The sequence below is a fragment of the Solanum stenotomum genome, chromosome 1 (genome assembly GCF_019186545.1).
Source record: "Solanum stenotomum isolate F172 chromosome 1, ASM1918654v1, whole genome shotgun sequence".
NCBI lineage: Eukaryota > Viridiplantae > Streptophyta > Magnoliopsida > Solanales > Solanaceae > Solanum > Solanum stenotomum.
In genome coordinates, this window is record NC_064282.1 from 11293756 (window position 1) to 11311327 (window position 17572).

At 32.6% G+C, this 17572-nt stretch overlaps 3 protein-coding genes across 3 annotated transcripts; all 3 read left to right on the plus strand.

Annotated features, from left to right (window-relative positions):
* The first annotated feature begins 1419 nt into the window (after positions 1 to 1419).
* On the plus strand, positions 1420 to 9605 carry LOC125863851 (mannosylglycoprotein endo-beta-mannosidase). The gene is made up of 11 exons (XM_049543834.1): positions 1420 to 1643; positions 2090 to 2228; positions 2463 to 2690; positions 3178 to 3236; positions 4152 to 4200; positions 4551 to 4781; positions 5791 to 5960; positions 6061 to 6265; positions 7253 to 7915; positions 7998 to 8225; positions 8549 to 9605. The coding sequence occupies exons 1-11, from the start codon at positions 1504 to 1506 to the stop codon at positions 9341 to 9343; spliced, it is 2907 nt and encodes a 968-aa protein (XP_049399791.1). The 5' UTR covers positions 1420 to 1503; the 3' UTR covers positions 9344 to 9605.
* A 131-nt stretch (positions 9606 to 9736) lies between these two features.
* On the plus strand, positions 9737 to 11812 carry LOC125863861 (acetylajmalan esterase-like). The gene is made up of 5 exons (XM_049543840.1): positions 9737 to 10152; positions 10319 to 10531; positions 10624 to 10772; positions 10993 to 11264; positions 11494 to 11812. The coding sequence occupies exons 1-5, from the start codon at positions 9861 to 9863 to the stop codon at positions 11711 to 11713; spliced, it is 1146 nt and encodes a 381-aa protein (XP_049399797.1). The 5' UTR covers positions 9737 to 9860; the 3' UTR covers positions 11714 to 11812.
* A 2686-nt stretch (positions 11813 to 14498) lies between these two features.
* Positions 14499 to 16143, plus strand: LOC125870755 (acetylajmalan esterase-like). The gene is made up of 5 exons (XM_049551264.1): positions 14499 to 14789; positions 14861 to 15067; positions 15136 to 15278; positions 15361 to 15634; positions 15766 to 16143. The coding sequence occupies exons 1-5, from the start codon at positions 14504 to 14506 to the stop codon at positions 15981 to 15983; spliced, it is 1128 nt and encodes a 375-aa protein (XP_049407221.1). The 5' UTR covers positions 14499 to 14503; the 3' UTR covers positions 15984 to 16143.
* The last annotated feature ends 1429 nt before the right edge of the window (positions 16144 to 17572 follow it).

Below are 17572 nucleotides of genomic sequence, written 5' to 3' on the forward strand. Positions count from 1 at the left end.
ATTTGGTAATTTATATCACTAATATGTCTTATTTGCTTTCACTGCATTTCGTGGATAATTACTAATTAGGTACACCACTAATTCTAAGATATTATAAGCCTTTTGTGAACATCGTTTCTTCATATGTACTAACGTATATTTTATCATTTAAAAAAAATATTTTCACTCTTTATATAATATTGTACATTCGGAATGATTCACAGGATATGGCCATTTTGAAAAAAAAAACATTCTTTATGTGTATTATTTGTAACGTTTGTTATATATAAGATATAATTAATTATATCCGAATTATGTGACCGCATATATTTTAATATTTGCATTCCTACAACACTAATAATTTTTTAATAAAGGAGAAGTGACGATAAAGAGAATAACTCATTTAATTTTCCAAATAGCAAAGGCTGTTACTCTCTCTAGTTGAGATTAAGTGAATTGTTTCAGTATGACATACCCTTTAAGAAAAATATTTAAAGATATACATTAATTTTATTTTACGATTATACTTTTCATTGTTTAGTCTCCTTGAAAATGTAAATTAATAAAGAATCTCATTAAATAACAGGCAACAATGAAAAAAAACCATAACAATCTTCTTAAACATTGAATAGTCGACTTATTTTAAATTGTGATAATAGTTCAAACAATTTGCTTAATATGACTCATTGGAGTATAACATGCATTAAAGGAAGTATACTGGAGTAATTCCCTCTTTCCAATTCATATCCCCCAATAAATTAATCGAAATTCATATGCCAGCTACACGAGGATTTAAAAAAAAAAAATTGCACTAATTTTTCTAGTTTAAAATTTTAGTAATCAATATACTCAATTTTTATTTTCTTTCCGATCCCCTATTGCCATAAGTAAGTTTTTTTTCCTAATTATCCGGACAAACCTCACTTACCTAATTTAGGAAGTAATCGAACTCAAATAGTAGGTTTGTTGTGTCGTTGTTTTGCTTTTCGAGAGACTTGGTCTTATCTATTACTTTTTCTGTCTAACAATAATTGTTCACTACTGACTTGATATATCTCTTAAGAAATAATAAATAATAGAGATAATAATATTATATTATTCTTTAATTTTATTAAATTTAGTGATATGAAAAATATGTTAAATGATAAATAGTGAGTATTTAATAACAAAAATAAAATAGATATAAAAAATAAATTATTTCTTAATTTAAATTTAAATGTTATTGAAAAACTATTTTTAATATAATGGACAACTTATGTCAATTTCATTGTTACGTTGTTTTGTTGAAAGAAAACAGGATAGGTGATGCGTCCAAGCCCAAGGTAAACATTTTCTCAGCTTGAGAGGGTCCTACCACAAACAAGAATTGCGGGACCCAATATTCTTTAAAATCACGTGGAGTCGTCAACAATGGGACAAGAACAACCTCTTCCATAAAGTAGTAGTAGCACTGATGATCAACATTTTCTCCGAATTCCCATTGTGATTAAGAGAAGATTAAGGTTATTCTTTAGGGTTTATTGAATGGTGAAGACAGTGTTGGATAAAGGGTGGTTAGCTGCCCGATCCACTGAAGTTGAAATCAATGGAGTACAGCTCACTACTACTCAACCTCCAACACAACCTCTCAACTCTCCTTGGATGGAAGCTGCTGTTCCTGGAACGTAATGTTTCTCTTTTTAGTCAAATCAGTGGAATCTGGTCATGGGTTTTCTTGAATATGTGAAAATTCACTCTTAAAAATTGTTTCTTTTTGGGGCTCAAATGACTGAAATCTTGATGATAATTGTTAGGGTGATTTTGAACAATTGATTTAGTTATTTCACTTTAGTATGCCTTTTGTAGTTAATTAAAGATGTACAATCTTTTGTAATGATATGACTTGATTCTTGTTTGGTCACTTCATATTCACCACTTGAAAGAGTTTTGGTGTTGTAGTTTAAACTTCATAACCCCCATTTGGTATGGTAGCTAACATCTGGAGGAAAGTGGTGACTTGAAAAAAACATAGCATTTTCTTAAAGGGCTTGATATGATGTTTAAATTTAAGCATTGTGGAGATGGTGCTTTGTATTGTTATATTTTCACTTTGTAGTTCAACTTTTTGCAGTGTTTTAGGAACTCTGCTAAAGAACAAGCTTATTCCTGATCCTTTCTATGGGTTGGAAAATGAATCAATTATTGACATTGCGGATTCAGGGAGGGAACACTACACTTTCTGGTTTTTCACTACCTTTGAATGTAAGCTGGTATGTATACATAGACCATAGTATCTGATCTGTCTCATTTTCATTCTGTGACTCCTTTTCTGTAATGGGTGTTTGTTTCTTATCTAATATGTTCTCCACATTGAGTAGCTCAAGCATATTTATTTAGTCTGCCGAGTGAATGTTACAACTCTTTCTTCATTTCCTTTGTGATTTTGGAACTATTCCCTGTGTTCATTGCCGCTAATAAGTAATTGATTAATTATTATTTTTCAGTCAAATAATCAACATGTGGATCTTAATTTTCGAGCTATTAACTATTCTGCTGAAGTCTATCTGAATGGGCACAAGGAGGTGCTTCCAAAGGGAATGTTTAGGAGGCATTCTATTGATATTACTGATATTCTGCATCCGGATGGTCAGAATCTGCTGGCTGTGCTTGTCTATCCTCCTGATCATCCAGGGCGTATTCCTCCTGAGGGTGGTCAAGGTGGTGATCATGAGGTATTCTTCAAATTAAACTTGAGACAAATCATTTTGGAAGTGTTTTCTGGGGGCACATTATGATTATTCTCTCATGGGAGACATCAATACAATCACACAAAAAATATGTGCTGGATATCATGTTCTCCTTGAGGAAGTCATTTTCTGGTGTTTGGTTAGGAAAATATTTTCCACCTAAAGGGAAAAATGACTTCCCTCACTATGGGGAAGTTATTTCAGAACTATCTTAACTTTTAACTTCATATTACTTGCTCCAACTAACACTTAGACATCATAAATTTGGTGTAGGTTCTCTTCTTTTGGTATATGTCTTGTATACAATCAGTTTGGTTGTGTTTCCTCAATAGTTGTGTTATTTATAGTAAACTCGTTTTAACCAGAAAATGTTCCTGTTTCATTGTCTCATTTGCAAAAGATCAGTAGTGAAAACATATGCTTCTCTATGATGTGTGGAACCGGCTCTAATTTTCTCTTCTCCACATCTTAGATTGGGAAAGATGTTGCTGCACAATATGTTGAAGGTTGGGATTGGATGACTCCAATAAGGTGTGGACGGATTTACTGTTTCCGAGCTAGTTTTTAATCAATTTCTTCACTGTAACACTTCTCTTTTGACATTTGGAATTACCATATGAATATATATATATATATATATATATATATATATATAGAAGTATCTCAGTTAGATGAAACATAGCATTTATGAGATTTTAGCCTGCATTTTTACATAAATAACCTCATCTTTGCATATTTGAGTTTAAACATAGCGGGTGACAGCTTAGAAAAAAGGTGAAGGGATTCAGTAGGTTGATGTGGAAAAACCTTCCTTTCAGTATATCAGCGTTATACCAAAAAGTAGAGAAACCTACCCAAGATGTTTTTACATATATAATGTCATCGATTTAGAAATTTGCGTCTGGGATATGTTTTTGTGCTATAAATTTGATCAATTGATCTCAATCATAAAAATTGCCAAATCTCTGTATTGAACTCAGATTCAAATAAACCTGGACTTTCCTTTCTCCTCTTTCGAAGAGTTTATTAACCAATTATATAGTGCACAATTTCAATTTTTCGTCTTTCTAAAATTTCTGTAGGTTTAGGGTCGATGGACTCTTTGTTCAGCAACTTTCAATGAAATATTCATATGAATAACTTGCATATAAGCTGTAGTTTTCAGGCCCCACCAAAAAATATCGTTTTATAAACCTCCCAAGAAGTTAAGGTGGAGAAATTTTGTTCTAAAAAGTATGCAATGACCTTATCATCTTATAAATTTATTTCATTAAATATGAAGCCCAAAACTCTTATTTGAGTGTTTGCATTGATATTGTTCCTCCCGATTTCTTGGATTGAATAAATTCACAACAACTATTGCCAAGTGCAGTATTTCTGAAACAAAATTAAGCAGGATTGTTTCACTGTAAATGTTAATGTTGTGTGATATTCACATTATTACAGGGATAGGAACACTGGTATCTGGGATGAGGTATCCATTACTGTTACAGGGGTAAGATTTCAATCAAAATTTAGTTCTGGCTCATGAATCTTTAGTCTGTTTCTTTGAATAGTCATTGGAAATTCTTATGGTTCTGTTGTGAACTTCGCTTTTTAGACCTGTGTACTTTCAACCAGAAAACTGTTTTCAACTATTTGTGTGTACAATTTTGGGTGTTAGCGGTCAACTTTACCTATCCTCTCTCTTTTTTTGTTTTTTGTTTTGTGATGTTATGTTGCGTCTTTTAGAATTTGTCTACAAACGCCATCAAATCCGTAGCTCTGAGATATTATGTGCTGAGTTTTACCTGTCGTGGTTAATATATAGTTCCTGATTCAGATTAAATACCAATTCTGGTGCAGCCAGTGAAAATAGTAGATCCCCACTTGGCCTCGTCTTTTTTTGATGGCTACAAGAGAGTATATTTGCATTCTACGGTAGAGTTGGTCAACAAAAATGCCTTGGTAGCTGAATGCTCGCTGAACATCCAAGTGTCAACTGAACTCCAAGACGGTACTTTCTTAGTTGAGCATCTTGAGACACAGCATGTGTCTATTTCTGCGGGTGCAACCATTCATTACACATTTCCTCAAGTTAGTTTCTTCTCTCTCTCTTTTGTTTTGTTACTTTCCTTTTTTCTTTGATTCTAATAGTAATATTGATATATGTATTTCTTCATCCTTTTCATAAAAATAGTATAAAAAATGTTGTGTAGATATAAATTCTAATTCCAGTCCTATAAAACATCTTGTAGTGTCCCAAGCTTGTGTACAAAGTCACTTTTTAATGGCCAAATTTGGTCTATGGTTGAGAAAATCATGAGTAGGACACGGTACAGTGCACTCCCTAGTTAAGGTCTTAGAGTACTATTTTAAAAGAATGCAATTCACCAGTTTATGTTGGCATATTTGTAAAAAATCCAAGTGATGGTTGCACACCCTCTGGCTTTAGTCTACTGGATGCTTTCCTTGGTGATCTGAATAATAATCCATGTGGGAGGGGCTGTGAAAGTTTCTGTTACTGAGTTTCGGTGTTACCTCCAATATTTCTTCCAGTTGAATAAATCATAGAGTTATACAGTACTGAGAGAATATGCTTGAGATGGTAATCCAATAACTTGTTACGATTTATCTTAGTACCAATTACAATGAGGATGTTGGTTTGACCAAGGATTGTCCAAACTTTGCAAGTTTTTCTCACGTTTCTGTTCTTAGAACGTTGTCTTTTATTCACTCTTTGAAGTTGGTGAACAATGGTGTAATGAAACAGGACAATAAAGTGCCTCATGAAAAACAAATCCTGTTTGGATGTTTGATCCAGTTCATGTGCTGAATTAGCACATGCTCTAAATCGAGTACTCCACTCTATATGAAGTTCGTTATTTTTGTTGTTGGTTTTTAGATGTTTGTCTTTTCTGGGTGTATCTATTCATTGTGCCTCCTTGTTCTGTTTTTAGATGTTTGTCTTTGCTGAATTAACTATTTGTTTGAAAATCAGTCTTCTCCATTGTACTGCTCGTCAACTTATCTCAGGTTTATTCTGTTAAAAGGAGAACTAAATGAAAAGCTTATAGTCTGAGTGGATTAAATCTTTCCATTGCAGCTTTATTTCTATAAACCCAATTTATGGTGGCCTAATGGCATGGGAAAGCAACATCTGTACAATGTCGAGATAACTGTTAATGTGAAAGGTTATGGAGAATCGGATACATGGAGTCATCATTTTGGCTTTCGCAAAATTGAGAGTCATATAGATAGTGTCACAGGTGGAAGGTAACTGTAACTTTGAAATCTCCTCCCTTTATCTTCTCCAGAGAAATTTGTCTCGTTCGTTAATATAATGGTCTTTCTTTTGGCTTTGTTTTCATGACAGGCTCTTTAAGGTAAATGATCAGCCAATATTCATTCGTGGGGGTAATTGGATCCTCTCAGATGGATTATTGCGGCTTTCAAAGGAAAGATACAAGACAGATATCAGATTCCATGCTGATATGAACTTCAACATGATGCGTTGTTGGGGTGGGGGACTGGCTGAGAGGCCTGAGTTTTATCATTATTGTGACTTGTATGGTTTACTGGTGAGAACAATCACTTCTAACCCCACCTCTCTGTGTTTGTGGGTTCTAACTTGTTATTTACGTGTTGATGTGCTCTGGCTTGTGTGTGCATGTTCTAATTTGTGTAGTTGGAAAGGTGACCTCTTGATTACAGAACCAGATGCCAATGTCTTAAGGAACAACTTTATTGATGTGAGCGTGAATCACTCTCTATATGATTGTTATATAAAAGGTAGAAAATCTCCTTATCAAAATAAAGAAACAAGAAAAGGTAGAAGATCTAGACAAGATAAAGGATTTTTCACAAATAGCATGTGTCATAGGTGTACTAAAATGCCATAGAACTCTCCCATATTTTCATTGTTCTCCTGAATAGACCTCTCCTATAAGGCAATGGAATCAGAGCATTCCTCAGTAAGCCCCCTCTTGAGTTTATGTTTATCTAAATTTTAAGCTGTAGAGCGCTCCTCTTTACCCTGCTTCGTATGCCTGTGTCAGCTTCCTTTGAATTTCTAGATCATACGGATTGAAACTTGAAAGTGAAACAGAAGCCGACTTGCTTTATCGTTTCTAAAGGGTAACTTGACTCAGAGATAAAATAGCTGGATGGTTTTGTTGGCAACTATTATGACTTTTTTTTTTGGCGATGGTGATTATTACAACATTTGTTGTGGATGTCCATATATCTTGCTAGGCTGATGAAGCTACATACTTAATTGGACTCTTTAGAGCAGAGGCATTCATTGGTCTTCATGTACAGAGTATATATAATTTGGTTCTCGCAGAATCTTTCACTGATTATTTGCTTTTACTATAGAAAGTTGCTACTTCTATTCAGTGTGTGGAGTTCCATGCAACAGTCCATGGATAGACACATAAAATTGGCATCTGCTTCAAATACAATTTAAAATGTTATAAGTAGAGTTACTTGGAGATGAAGTGCATTTATAAATTAGCTCCCTGTAGAATAAAAGAGGATCACAGTGTGAATATCTCATTCTTTGGCAGGTTTGGCAAGAGTTCTGGATTACCGGAGACTGTGATGGACGAGGTGACCCTGTGTCAAACCCAGATGGCCCACTTGACCATGATCTTTTCTTGCTATGTGCAAGAGATACCATTAAGCTTTTGAGGAATCATCCTAGTCTTGCCTTGTGGGTTGGGGGAAATGAACAAGTTCCACCACCTGACATCAATTCTGCTTTGAAGAATGATCTACAACTCCATCCATATTATATGAATTCAAACAACAGTGGCACCTCAACAATTACTCCCGTGATAAAGGACCCAAGTCAATATCTAGATGGTACTAGAGTTTACGTTCAAGGGTCTATGTGGGATGGGTTTGCAGATGGGAAAGGGGACTTCAGCGATGGTCCTTACGAAATTCAGAACCCCGAGGACTTCTTCAAGCATGACTACTACCAGTATGGCTTTAATCCCGAGGTTGGTAACGTGGGGATGCCAGTAGCGGCTACTATCAGAGCAACTATGCCTCCAGAAGGGTGGCAGATTCCTCTGTTCAAAAAATTATCAAATGGCTACATTGAAGAAGTTCCCAATCCTATATGGACTTATCATAAATACATTCCCTATTCCAGACCAGAAAAGGTTCATGACCAGATATTATCATATGGGAAACCAAAAGATCTGGATGATTTTTGTCTGAAGGTGAGTGGAATATTTCATTGATGTGCAAACTATTTTTCATTGTTTCTGCATTTGACTTATTCTGTAAATAAATCATATACAGGCACAGCTTGTTAACTATGTTCAGTACAGAGCTCTTTTAGAAGGCTACACTTCCCAAATGTGGAGCAAATATACAGGTGTTTTGATATGGAAAACTCAAAACCCATGGACTGGTCTAAGAGGCCAGTTTTATGATCATCTCCTCGACCAAACAGCAGGATTCTATGGCTGCCGCTCTGCAGCAGAACCAATTCATGTTCAGCTTAATCTGGCAACATATTCTGTAGAGGTAATCATTTGTCTAGAGGATAAGTCTGATACTTTGGCTTAAATAATAGGAAGTGGATATACTTGAACTTTTATAATACATATTGGAGGCTAGAATTCAGAACCTGAAGTCTGTGGCATTGATCAGACTTTTTTTTTTATCTTTTTGGAACTTCTCCTTCTGCTTGCCTTTTCAGATAGGGAAATAAATGTAGTAGGTATTACTTCTTCCATATCACCTAGACTTAGATGTGCAACTTTTGCATCCAAAAAATTGATAATGCAGGAACTAGCATAAGATTTGGCGGAATTTTACTGTTTTCATGATTATTTTACTGTCTGCAGGTAGTGAACACTACGTCAGAGGAACTTTCTAACGTTGCTATAGAAGCCTCAGTTTGGGATTTGGAAGGCGAATGTCCATACTACAAAACCTCTGAAAAACTTACTGTGCCACCCAAAAAAGCTATATCTACGTTTGAGATGAAGTATCCGAAGTCAAAGAATCCAAAGCCAGTTTACTTTCTTCTTCTCAAACTCTATGATGTGTCCGATAATCGCATATACTCGAGGAATTTTTACTGGTTGCACCTAACCGGTGGTGATTACAAGCTTTTGGAACCATTCAGGGAGAGAAGACCACCCCTCAAGATTACTTCTCTAACCTTTATAAAAGGGTCGAGCTATGAAATGCGCATGCATATTCAGAACACATCAAAGAAGCCAGATTCTAACGCTCCACTGTATAGAAATAACTTTATCAGAAGAAACGGCAGCTGTGATGAATTGGATTCATCAGAATCTTTTGACCTTTTGGATGGGGAGAAACATGAAATCAGTTTATATGAGAAGATTAGGAGGAACGTTTCAAGGGAGCACAACAAGGCCAAGGTTTCTGAAGTTAATGGAACGGGGAAAGGAGTTGCTTTCTTTCTTCATTTCTCTGTTCATGCTTCAAAGGAGGAAAACAAGAAAGGTGAAGACACACGTATCCTTCCTGTTCATTACTCCGACAACTATTTTTCACTGGTACCTGGTGAAGTGATGACAGTGACCATTTCCTTCGAAGTACCTTCTGGTGTCACTCCTCGGGTCACACTGCATGGCTGGAACCACCATGATGTGCATACCGTACTTTAAGTCAGTCATCTCCTTGCTCCAGTTTGTTTACAGGTGTTGTTGTACAATAGTAGTAGTTCATGTCATCGTTAGTTCTGGATGTCAAAATGTTCACTCTTTTGGTGCTTTGTACTGAAGTTTATCCTTTAACACTGTAAAAGAAGTTGACTCTGAGGGAACGAGTCTGAAAATAAGAGCTCTAATGCTTGTCGAAAACAGCCCAGCTGTGCACCATAGTAGTTCTGACATTTTGATCAATAAAATCGTTGTAATTTCCATTTAATGCTATGTGCATGAGTACTCCTACCTGTGGAACTGCATTTTTGAAATTTTCAATATAGTTTGTCAAACATGGTCAAATAATACTGAAAATACAAAAAAGTTCCTCAAGTCTGGGCTCAAGAAAAACAGACAAGGATGGAACAATAAAAGAGTTGGTCACCTAAACAAGAATTTAGCAGTATGCTCATCTCACTCAACATAACATAAATATAATGTAGCAGGTATAATTAGGCACATAATTCCTTACTAATTGATTATGTTATTGACCATTAAGATGCTTGATCTCTTACAAGTTCTTTCCATCATCAGTTTCTTGGTTCTTCTGAAGAGTGATGCTCAGGTAATGCTTGAAGTTCCTTCATTGATGAAATGCAAATTTGACAAAATATATCAGTTGGGTGACTCACTTTCTGATACTGGAAACTTCATCAGAGAGAGCTTCCTTGGAGCTTTCTCCCCATTTGCAAAACTTCCTTATGGTCAACACTTTCCTCAAAATAAATCAACTGGACGATGTTCTGATGGTTTGCTCATGATCGATTTCATAGGTACACAACTTCAACATTCTCTATGATTTTCCAAAAATTTTCTGATGGTTTGCTCATTCGTCTGTATCAGTAAAGTCACAAAACTACATTTTGTATCGTTAAAGTCATTGAACTTTACCCGTTATATCATTTAAAATGCTTTTTTTAATGATATGTTGTTATACAGCACTGGGATGTGGTCTTCCTCTGCTAAATCCCTACAAGGATCAAAATGGAAATTTTACACATGGAGCAAATTTTGCAGTAGCTGGAGCTACTGCTTTACCAGCTGAAATCCTGATAGATAAGAAGATTAATTCTAATTCACTGATTACCAATAGTTCATTAAATGTGCAACTTGATTGGATGTTTACTCATTTCAAATCCACTTGCTCTACTGGTAATTACATTTAAAAGGAATTATAATTAATTACAATATAAAGTTTTTTTTTTTTTTACTAATATACTTTCCTTGTTCCTTTTATATGCTAGATTGCTCGAAATACCTAAAGAATGCACTTTTCCTGGTTGGAGAAATAGGAGGAAATGAGTTTAATTATGGTTTATTGCAAGGTAAAACATTGGAGGAGTTGAGAGCTATGGTTCCTGAAGTTGTTCAGATCATTATCAATGCTGTTAAAGTATGTTTTTTTTTCCTTCTCCATTTCCTATGCTTTTAATACGCAAAACTTACTAAAGGTGTTTATATTCACGAACATTAAAAATTATGTCCACTCATCAATATTTGTATAATTAGATCAATAAATGCATGATATACGTGTTTTACATAAATTTTAGTACTTTTTGTGATCAATCGTCCTTTTTTCGGCTTGCTAATTAATTTGTTATTTCTTCTTTCAGACAGTCATTGGTTTTGGGGCTGTCCGAATTGTTATTCCTGGAAATTTTCCAATTGGTTGTATACCGAATTTGCTGACAATATTTTTTACCAATAATTCAACTGCGTATGATGAATACCATTGCTTGAAAGATTTAAATAACTTGGCTTTATTCTACAATCATCATTTGCAAAAAGCCATTCAAGAATTGGAGAAAGAGTATCCAAACATTACACTCATTTATGGTGACTACTACAATGCTTATCTATGGCTTCTGCAAAATGCCACAAGTCTTGTTAAGTACTCAAAATGTATTTCTTTATATTTTATGATTATAACCATACTTTATTATTAGTGGAGCCAGAAATTCTAGTAAAGAAATTTTTAAAAAAATGTTAAGAATGTGATGCATGATATATATTTGAACATGCGTTATATACTTTCCTTCTGTAAAAGGGATTCAACAATTTATATATATATATATATATATATCGAAAAATCACATGTCACGATTGAAATGTGCAGGATTTGACAAATACTGTCTATGGAAAGCATGTTGCGGAATAGGAGGAGCATATAATTATGATAAAAGTAGAATATGTGGAGCTCCAGGAGTTCCAATATGTAGTAACCCTGCTACTTACATAAATTGGGATGGAGTTCATTTGACACAAGCAGCATATAAATTGTTGGCAATATGGCTAATCGATGACATGTTACCTAAACTAAAATGCCCACTTTAGGATTATTTTTTTCTACTTTGCAAAGTTCAATGTATGGAGCGACCAATGACTCTTCATTTTTCGTGGAAAAGAATGTACACTTTGTTTTATTTTACTCTACTCGGGTTGAATTGATACCATTTTTAAGAAAACCCTTTTATTAGAGGTGCATTTTATTAAACTAAAAACTTTATTAATGACACTTTAGAAGTCAAAAGGTGACTTCTACTACTGCCTCCGTTCAACTTCATTTGTTACGTTTCACTTTGTGAGAGTCAAATTGTATAGACTTTGACTAACATTTTAATTTATTACATATTTTTCTCTATCATATTAATATGAATAAAAGTTATAACTTGTATTATTTTTCGTATAGTTTTTTAATAACAAAATTTTAAAATAGTGAATTAATTTAATTCAATTCAGCTTCAGAATTTAGTCAAATCTGACCAGTGTTTTAAAAGGCGGGAGCGTGAAGTGAGGCGTTTTACTTAGTATGGGGCGAGGCGTAAGTTTCGAGATGTGGGGCGTAAGCACTATGAATCTTTAAATTTTTAATTTATAATATAGTATAATAATATAATAACACAAAATTATAAAAATAAATCAATAGTTTGAAATAAATACAAATATGATTAAATAAACTAATAGAAAATAAAAGTTCTAACATGATTATACAAGTATAAATAATCTAATACCTTAACTTTATAATAGTAAAAAGAATCATTATTTCTCAAAAATATTTTTTTTATCATACTATACAATTTACCCCCCTAAAAGAAAATAATTAATAACCTTATTGGTATTATAATAAAAACATCACTACATCATGAATAAAAATAAAATTACTTTCAAATAGCTAAATAAAATATAATAATTTTGAGACATGACAAAACCATGAAGACCAATGATAAGTGAAAAAATAAATTTTGCGACGTATTTTTAAAAGAAATGTTACATAATATATAATTACTTTCACAGTGTTACCAAATAGGAAAGATGCGATACTAAAACTTGTTATTTGAGTTATTCTCAATCCTCTTATCTCTCTAGATTAAAAATTATTAAGTATCATTCAATTATTCAAGAATTATGAGGGTCAACAATGTTAACTAAAGATTTTAACACATAATTTGTGTAAGATCTGTTAGGCGAGCCTCGAGGGTTGGGCGTTGGGCGTGCTTAAGGTGTACAGTCGGACGCTTGGGGTGTAAGTCTTACAGAACTAAGCCCCACGCTTGAGTCTCGGGGTGTTTTGCTAGAGCTCCGCCCTAGGATGAGCCCCGAGACGAGTCCCAACAAAGTTTTTTAAAACACTGAATCTGACTCTCATGAATCTAAATATAAGTGGCAAATAAAAAATGAATGGAGGAGAGAGTAATCTTTAATATAATTGTTTAATACTGTTAATGATGGTATGAAGAAACAGTTATAAAATTCAATTACTTTGCTAAAATAGACAAATAAGATGAAAATTTTATTTTTAATACAAAGTCAAATAAAATGAAACAGAAGGAGCAGATGATCACATGGAAATTAATGTTTTTAAAAAGATAACGTACGTAAACAGGATGGAGTGTGCAACATTAGTCTTCACGTGGTGGCTTTCAACATGTTTAAACGTGTAATTTATCATGTTTAAACAAAAAATGTTTTGACTTATAAAGACGTGTACCAGGCAAATAGTATTTTTAAAATACAAAATGAAGGTTAGCGTGATAAAAATAATAATCAAGGAAATCTATCATTTAAATACACAGAATTATATATATATATATATATATACACTTTTTTTTACTCTATTTACATCATAACATACTTTTCTTTTTAATCGTTTAAAAAAGAATGATCTATTTTTATATTTAATAAGTAATAATTTAATTTTAAAATTATTGGTAATAAAATGATTATAATTTATAGTTACACAAATATCTCACATTTCTTAAACTCTTCTCTTCGCCAAGTCAAATAATATCACATTAATTGGAAGTAGTATTTATAAAGAAAGCTGCACGGATTTTCATTCCCAAAATCTGGCCATGGCGTTAACGATAGGGTCGTTTGGTTGGGAACAAGCTATCTCAAAATTAGTTATCCTCGGATTAGCTATCCTGGAATACTATTTTCTTATTCTATCACTATTTATTTTTAACTCTCACCCCTGAGAGTATCTCATTCTCATTTATAGTTCTTTCAATGATTAGTTCTTCAACAACTACATAAAGCTTCAAAAACAAGTTTCATAAGCGAACTGCAAGCTCATTATCTCCTCCTCACCCTCGAGCTAGCCCAATCCAACCCCACTTCCCATCTGCTTAATGTTTTCTAATAGTCATTGCATATAATTAAATATTACATAATTGCAACTCCAGTATTAAAATAAATAACTATTTCATTTACAGAAGAAATACACAATTGGTACTTCATTAGTATTTTCAACAAAATTAATTTTATTTAATTAAATGATAAAGTTCTAGGCAAAGTTTTTTTCTCTTTTTTTTTTTCCAAATCGGCCTAACAAAAATAGAATAAAAATAAAACACATCAATGTATTCTCCCTTTTTAAAAAAATATGTATATCAACGTGATAATCAAGCAAATCTGGCAAGCTGTCATTTTAGATAAACAAAATCATCATCATTATTATTATTATTATTATTATTATTATTATTATTATTATTATTATTATTATTATTATTATTATTATTATTATATTTAATCAATCAGGATATCATTGTATATATAGTGTAGATTACGTTTACTGTATTTATAAATAAATTTCAAGTTTCATTTTCATAATTGGATCGAGTCATGGCATTGACAATTAGAGTACTGATTCTTTTGATAATCATGGGTTTTGTGGTTCTTCAACAGAAAGGAGATGCACAAAAGCATAAAAAAACTGAAGGATTATTGATGAATTGCAGATTTGATAAAATATATCAATTAGGCAACTCAATTTCTGATACCGGCAATTGTCTGAGAGAGAGCCTTTGTGGAACTCATTCTTCATGTAGAAGATTTCCTTATGGAATTAATTTTTTCCATAACGTGACAGGACGATGTTCTGATGGAATGTTGATGATTGATTTCATAGGTATATATCGATCTGTAATTACCTTATAAATAAATTATCTGTATTGAATATAATGTTTTTTTTTTTGACAGCTCGGGAATCTGGTCTTCCTTTTCTAAATCCGTTCAAGGATCGAAATGCAGATTTTAGTCATGGTGTGAATTTTGCAGTAGCAGGGGCTACTGCTTTATCAGTTGAATCACTTGCAGAGAAGAACATTGCTGTGTCTTTCACAAATAGTACATTAAGTGTGCAGCTTCATTGGATGTCTTCTCATTTCAAATCCATTAGCTCTCCTGGTAAGGAATTCATTAACTACATTCGATTAATTTAGTCATCGCGTTGATGAATCGATATGATTTCTCAGAAGAAAAATTGAAGAAATCACTTTTCCTAGTTGGAGAAATAGGAGGAAATGACTTCAATTATGGCTTAAGCCAAGGTAAATCCATCAAAGAGGCTCGAAAAATGGTGCCAGAAGTTGTTCAAACTATCATTCATGGTGTTAAAGTGAGGTTTTGATCTTGACTTTAGATAATAACTCTGTCATCTAAATTTTGTTTCATCATGATCGTGAATTTGTTATTTTCAGAGGGTTATCGATTTTGGGGCTACTCGAATTATTATTCCAGGTAATTTCCCAATTGGTTGTGTCACGGCTATGTTAACAAAATTCAAGACCAACAAAATAACGGCCTACGATGAGTATCATTGCATAAAAGATTTAAATAGCCTTGCAAGATACTTCAATCATCATCTGCAACAAGCCATTCACGAGATGAAGAAAAAGTATCCAAACATTATACTGATTTATGGTGATTACTACAATGCCTATTTGTGGCTTCTACGAAATGCAGTCTCTCTTGGTAAATATAATTCTTTCTACCTATTTTTAATCATAAGTTTTTTTTTTTTTTCACTTTACTTGTCCTGTAAATTGTAAAGTTTCATAAATTAACTAATTCATTTACCATTCTTGATTGAAATGTATTTTCAGGATTTGACAAAAACTCGCTACAGAAAGCTTGTTGTGGAACAAGTGGAAAATATAATTATAACACAAGTAGAACATGTGGTGCACCAGGAGTCCCAGTGTGTGTTGATCCGAGTACTCATATTAGTTGGGATGGAATTCATTTGACACAAGAAGCATATAAATGGTTGGCAAGATGGCTAATTGATGACATGTTACCTCAATTGAATTGTCAAGTTTAAGTTATTAATTTCATATATAGGCAATTCAAGTTTGACTTGCCAAGAAAACCTAAAGATATTTATGTTTGAATTTAACTTGACACTACTCAACTTTAGACATGTATGTCCCAAATATGTTGTCGTGCTGCAATTACACGTCCCTATTTACATGTCCAATTTTAACTGGACTACCTATTAAGAAAATAATAATTCACTTAATAAATTTATCATTTTATCTCTATTAATGGATAGAATATAAAATTGTGAGTAAATATAACTTTTGGTTAAATATGATTTGGGTAAAATGATTGTTACCCACTTTAATCTCCTAAAACCAAAAAATATTAAATCAAAGCAAAATTGTTAATACCTCAACCCCTACCATCCCACCCCACCCCACCCTATATTATTATTTTTTACCCAGTACGGCTGTACCCCCAACCCCCAATTTTTTTTTGGAAAAATTATCTAACTATACATTTTTTCTTACCCTATTTTCTATTATTTGCTACCATTTTAAAAAATTACAAAAATCCTTCTTTTTTCTCAAATTCTCTCATTTCCAGATACATAACTTTCAATCTTCCAACTCCACCATTTTCTCCCTTTTATCATGCCTGTTGACACCCAATTTCGAACCTCCACAATATAGATTAATCATCGAGCGTCTTTAATTTCAAACGATTTCAAATAATTAGCTTTAGAAAATAAAAAAATAAAAAAAAAATAAAACAAACTAAAAATATTTTCAAGTCATTTTAAATAGTTTATCACTTATTTATAATTTTTAATAATATATATGTTATGTATATAATTGGTACATTTTATATAAACATTCGAAAATGGTCTCAAAAAGATTTTAGTTTTACTTAAATACTTTATTAAATTAATTTTGTCCAAATTAGTAGTTTATATTTTTGAGTCGTTAGTTCATTAGGCTAATTATTTTATTTCCTTAAAATTAAGAAGCTCGTTAATTAGCTATATTTATTCATTTCGTTTAAGCTCTAGCCGAATTCCTTGATTACCTAAATGGCACAGCATAACACCCTATAGACTAAATTAGCAAGAAATAACCCACTTTTAATTTTTTAGCAAAAAAAAAGACTTTGTTTTATTTATTTGGCATTGAGTAGTTATTTTTCTTTTTTTTTAAATGTATTTTTGTTCTCCTTATTTTTCTCAAACACATGTTCTAAAAAAATATTGTTTTATTATCCCTATTTTATCTTCTTCTTTTTTTATTTTGTCAACACTTTTAAAATAGAGTTTTTCTCTTTTTTGTCTCCTTTTTCTCTTTCCAGAATTCTTTGCATACGTAATTCTCTCCCTAATTTCAATTCTTCTCCTTAATTCAATCTGTTTATGAAAATCAGATATAACAATATGTTTTTTCATGGATAAATCATCTTTATATATAATCTTGTTCTTGCCAAATTAATTGTTGAATTTCATCATTTGTAGAATTGAAGTTCTTTCAATTTTGTTTTTGCGAAAATTTAGGTTATTCAACCTTCTTTTGTTTTCTTTCTAAAATCCCTTTCATATGTATATTATGATTCTCTTCTAAATTTTCTCTTATTCTCCTTAATTTACTCTGTCTATGCAAA

Excerpts from the sequence above, each read along its gene's own strand:
- LOC125870755 (XM_049551264.1), top strand. The coding sequence starts at position 14,504 with ATGGCATTGACAATTAGAGTACTGATTCTTTTGATAATCATGGGTTTT. Across the intron at positions 15,068-15,135 it reads CAAATCCATTAGCTCTCCTG|AAGAAAAATTGAAGAAATCA; the intron begins GTAAGGAATTCA and ends ATGATTTCTCAG. Across the intron at positions 15,279-15,360 it reads CTATCATTCATGGTGTTAAA|AGGGTTATCGATTTTGGGGC; the intron begins GTGAGGTTTTGA and ends TGTTATTTTCAG.
- LOC125863851 (XM_049543834.1), top strand. The coding sequence starts at position 1,504 with ATGGTGAAGACAGTGTTGGATAAAGGGTGGTTAGCTGCCCGATCCACT. Across the intron at positions 5,961-6,060 it reads GATAGTGTCACAGGTGGAAG|GCTCTTTAAGGTAAATGATC; the intron begins GTAACTGTAACT and ends TTTTCATGACAG. Across the intron at positions 6,266-7,252 it reads GTGACTTGTATGGTTTACTG|GTTTGGCAAGAGTTCTGGAT; the intron begins GTGAGAACAATC and ends ATTCTTTGGCAG.
- LOC125863861 (XM_049543840.1), top strand. The coding sequence starts at position 9,861 with ATGTTATTGACCATTAAGATGCTTGATCTCTTACAAGTTCTTTCCATC. Across the intron at positions 10,773-10,992 it reads TCATTATCAATGCTGTTAAA|ACAGTCATTGGTTTTGGGGC; the intron begins GTATGTTTTTTT and ends TTCTTCTTTCAG. Across the intron at positions 11,265-11,493 it reads CTGCAAAATGCCACAAGTCT|AGGATTTGACAAATACTGTC; the intron begins TGTTAAGTACTC and ends ATTGAAATGTGC.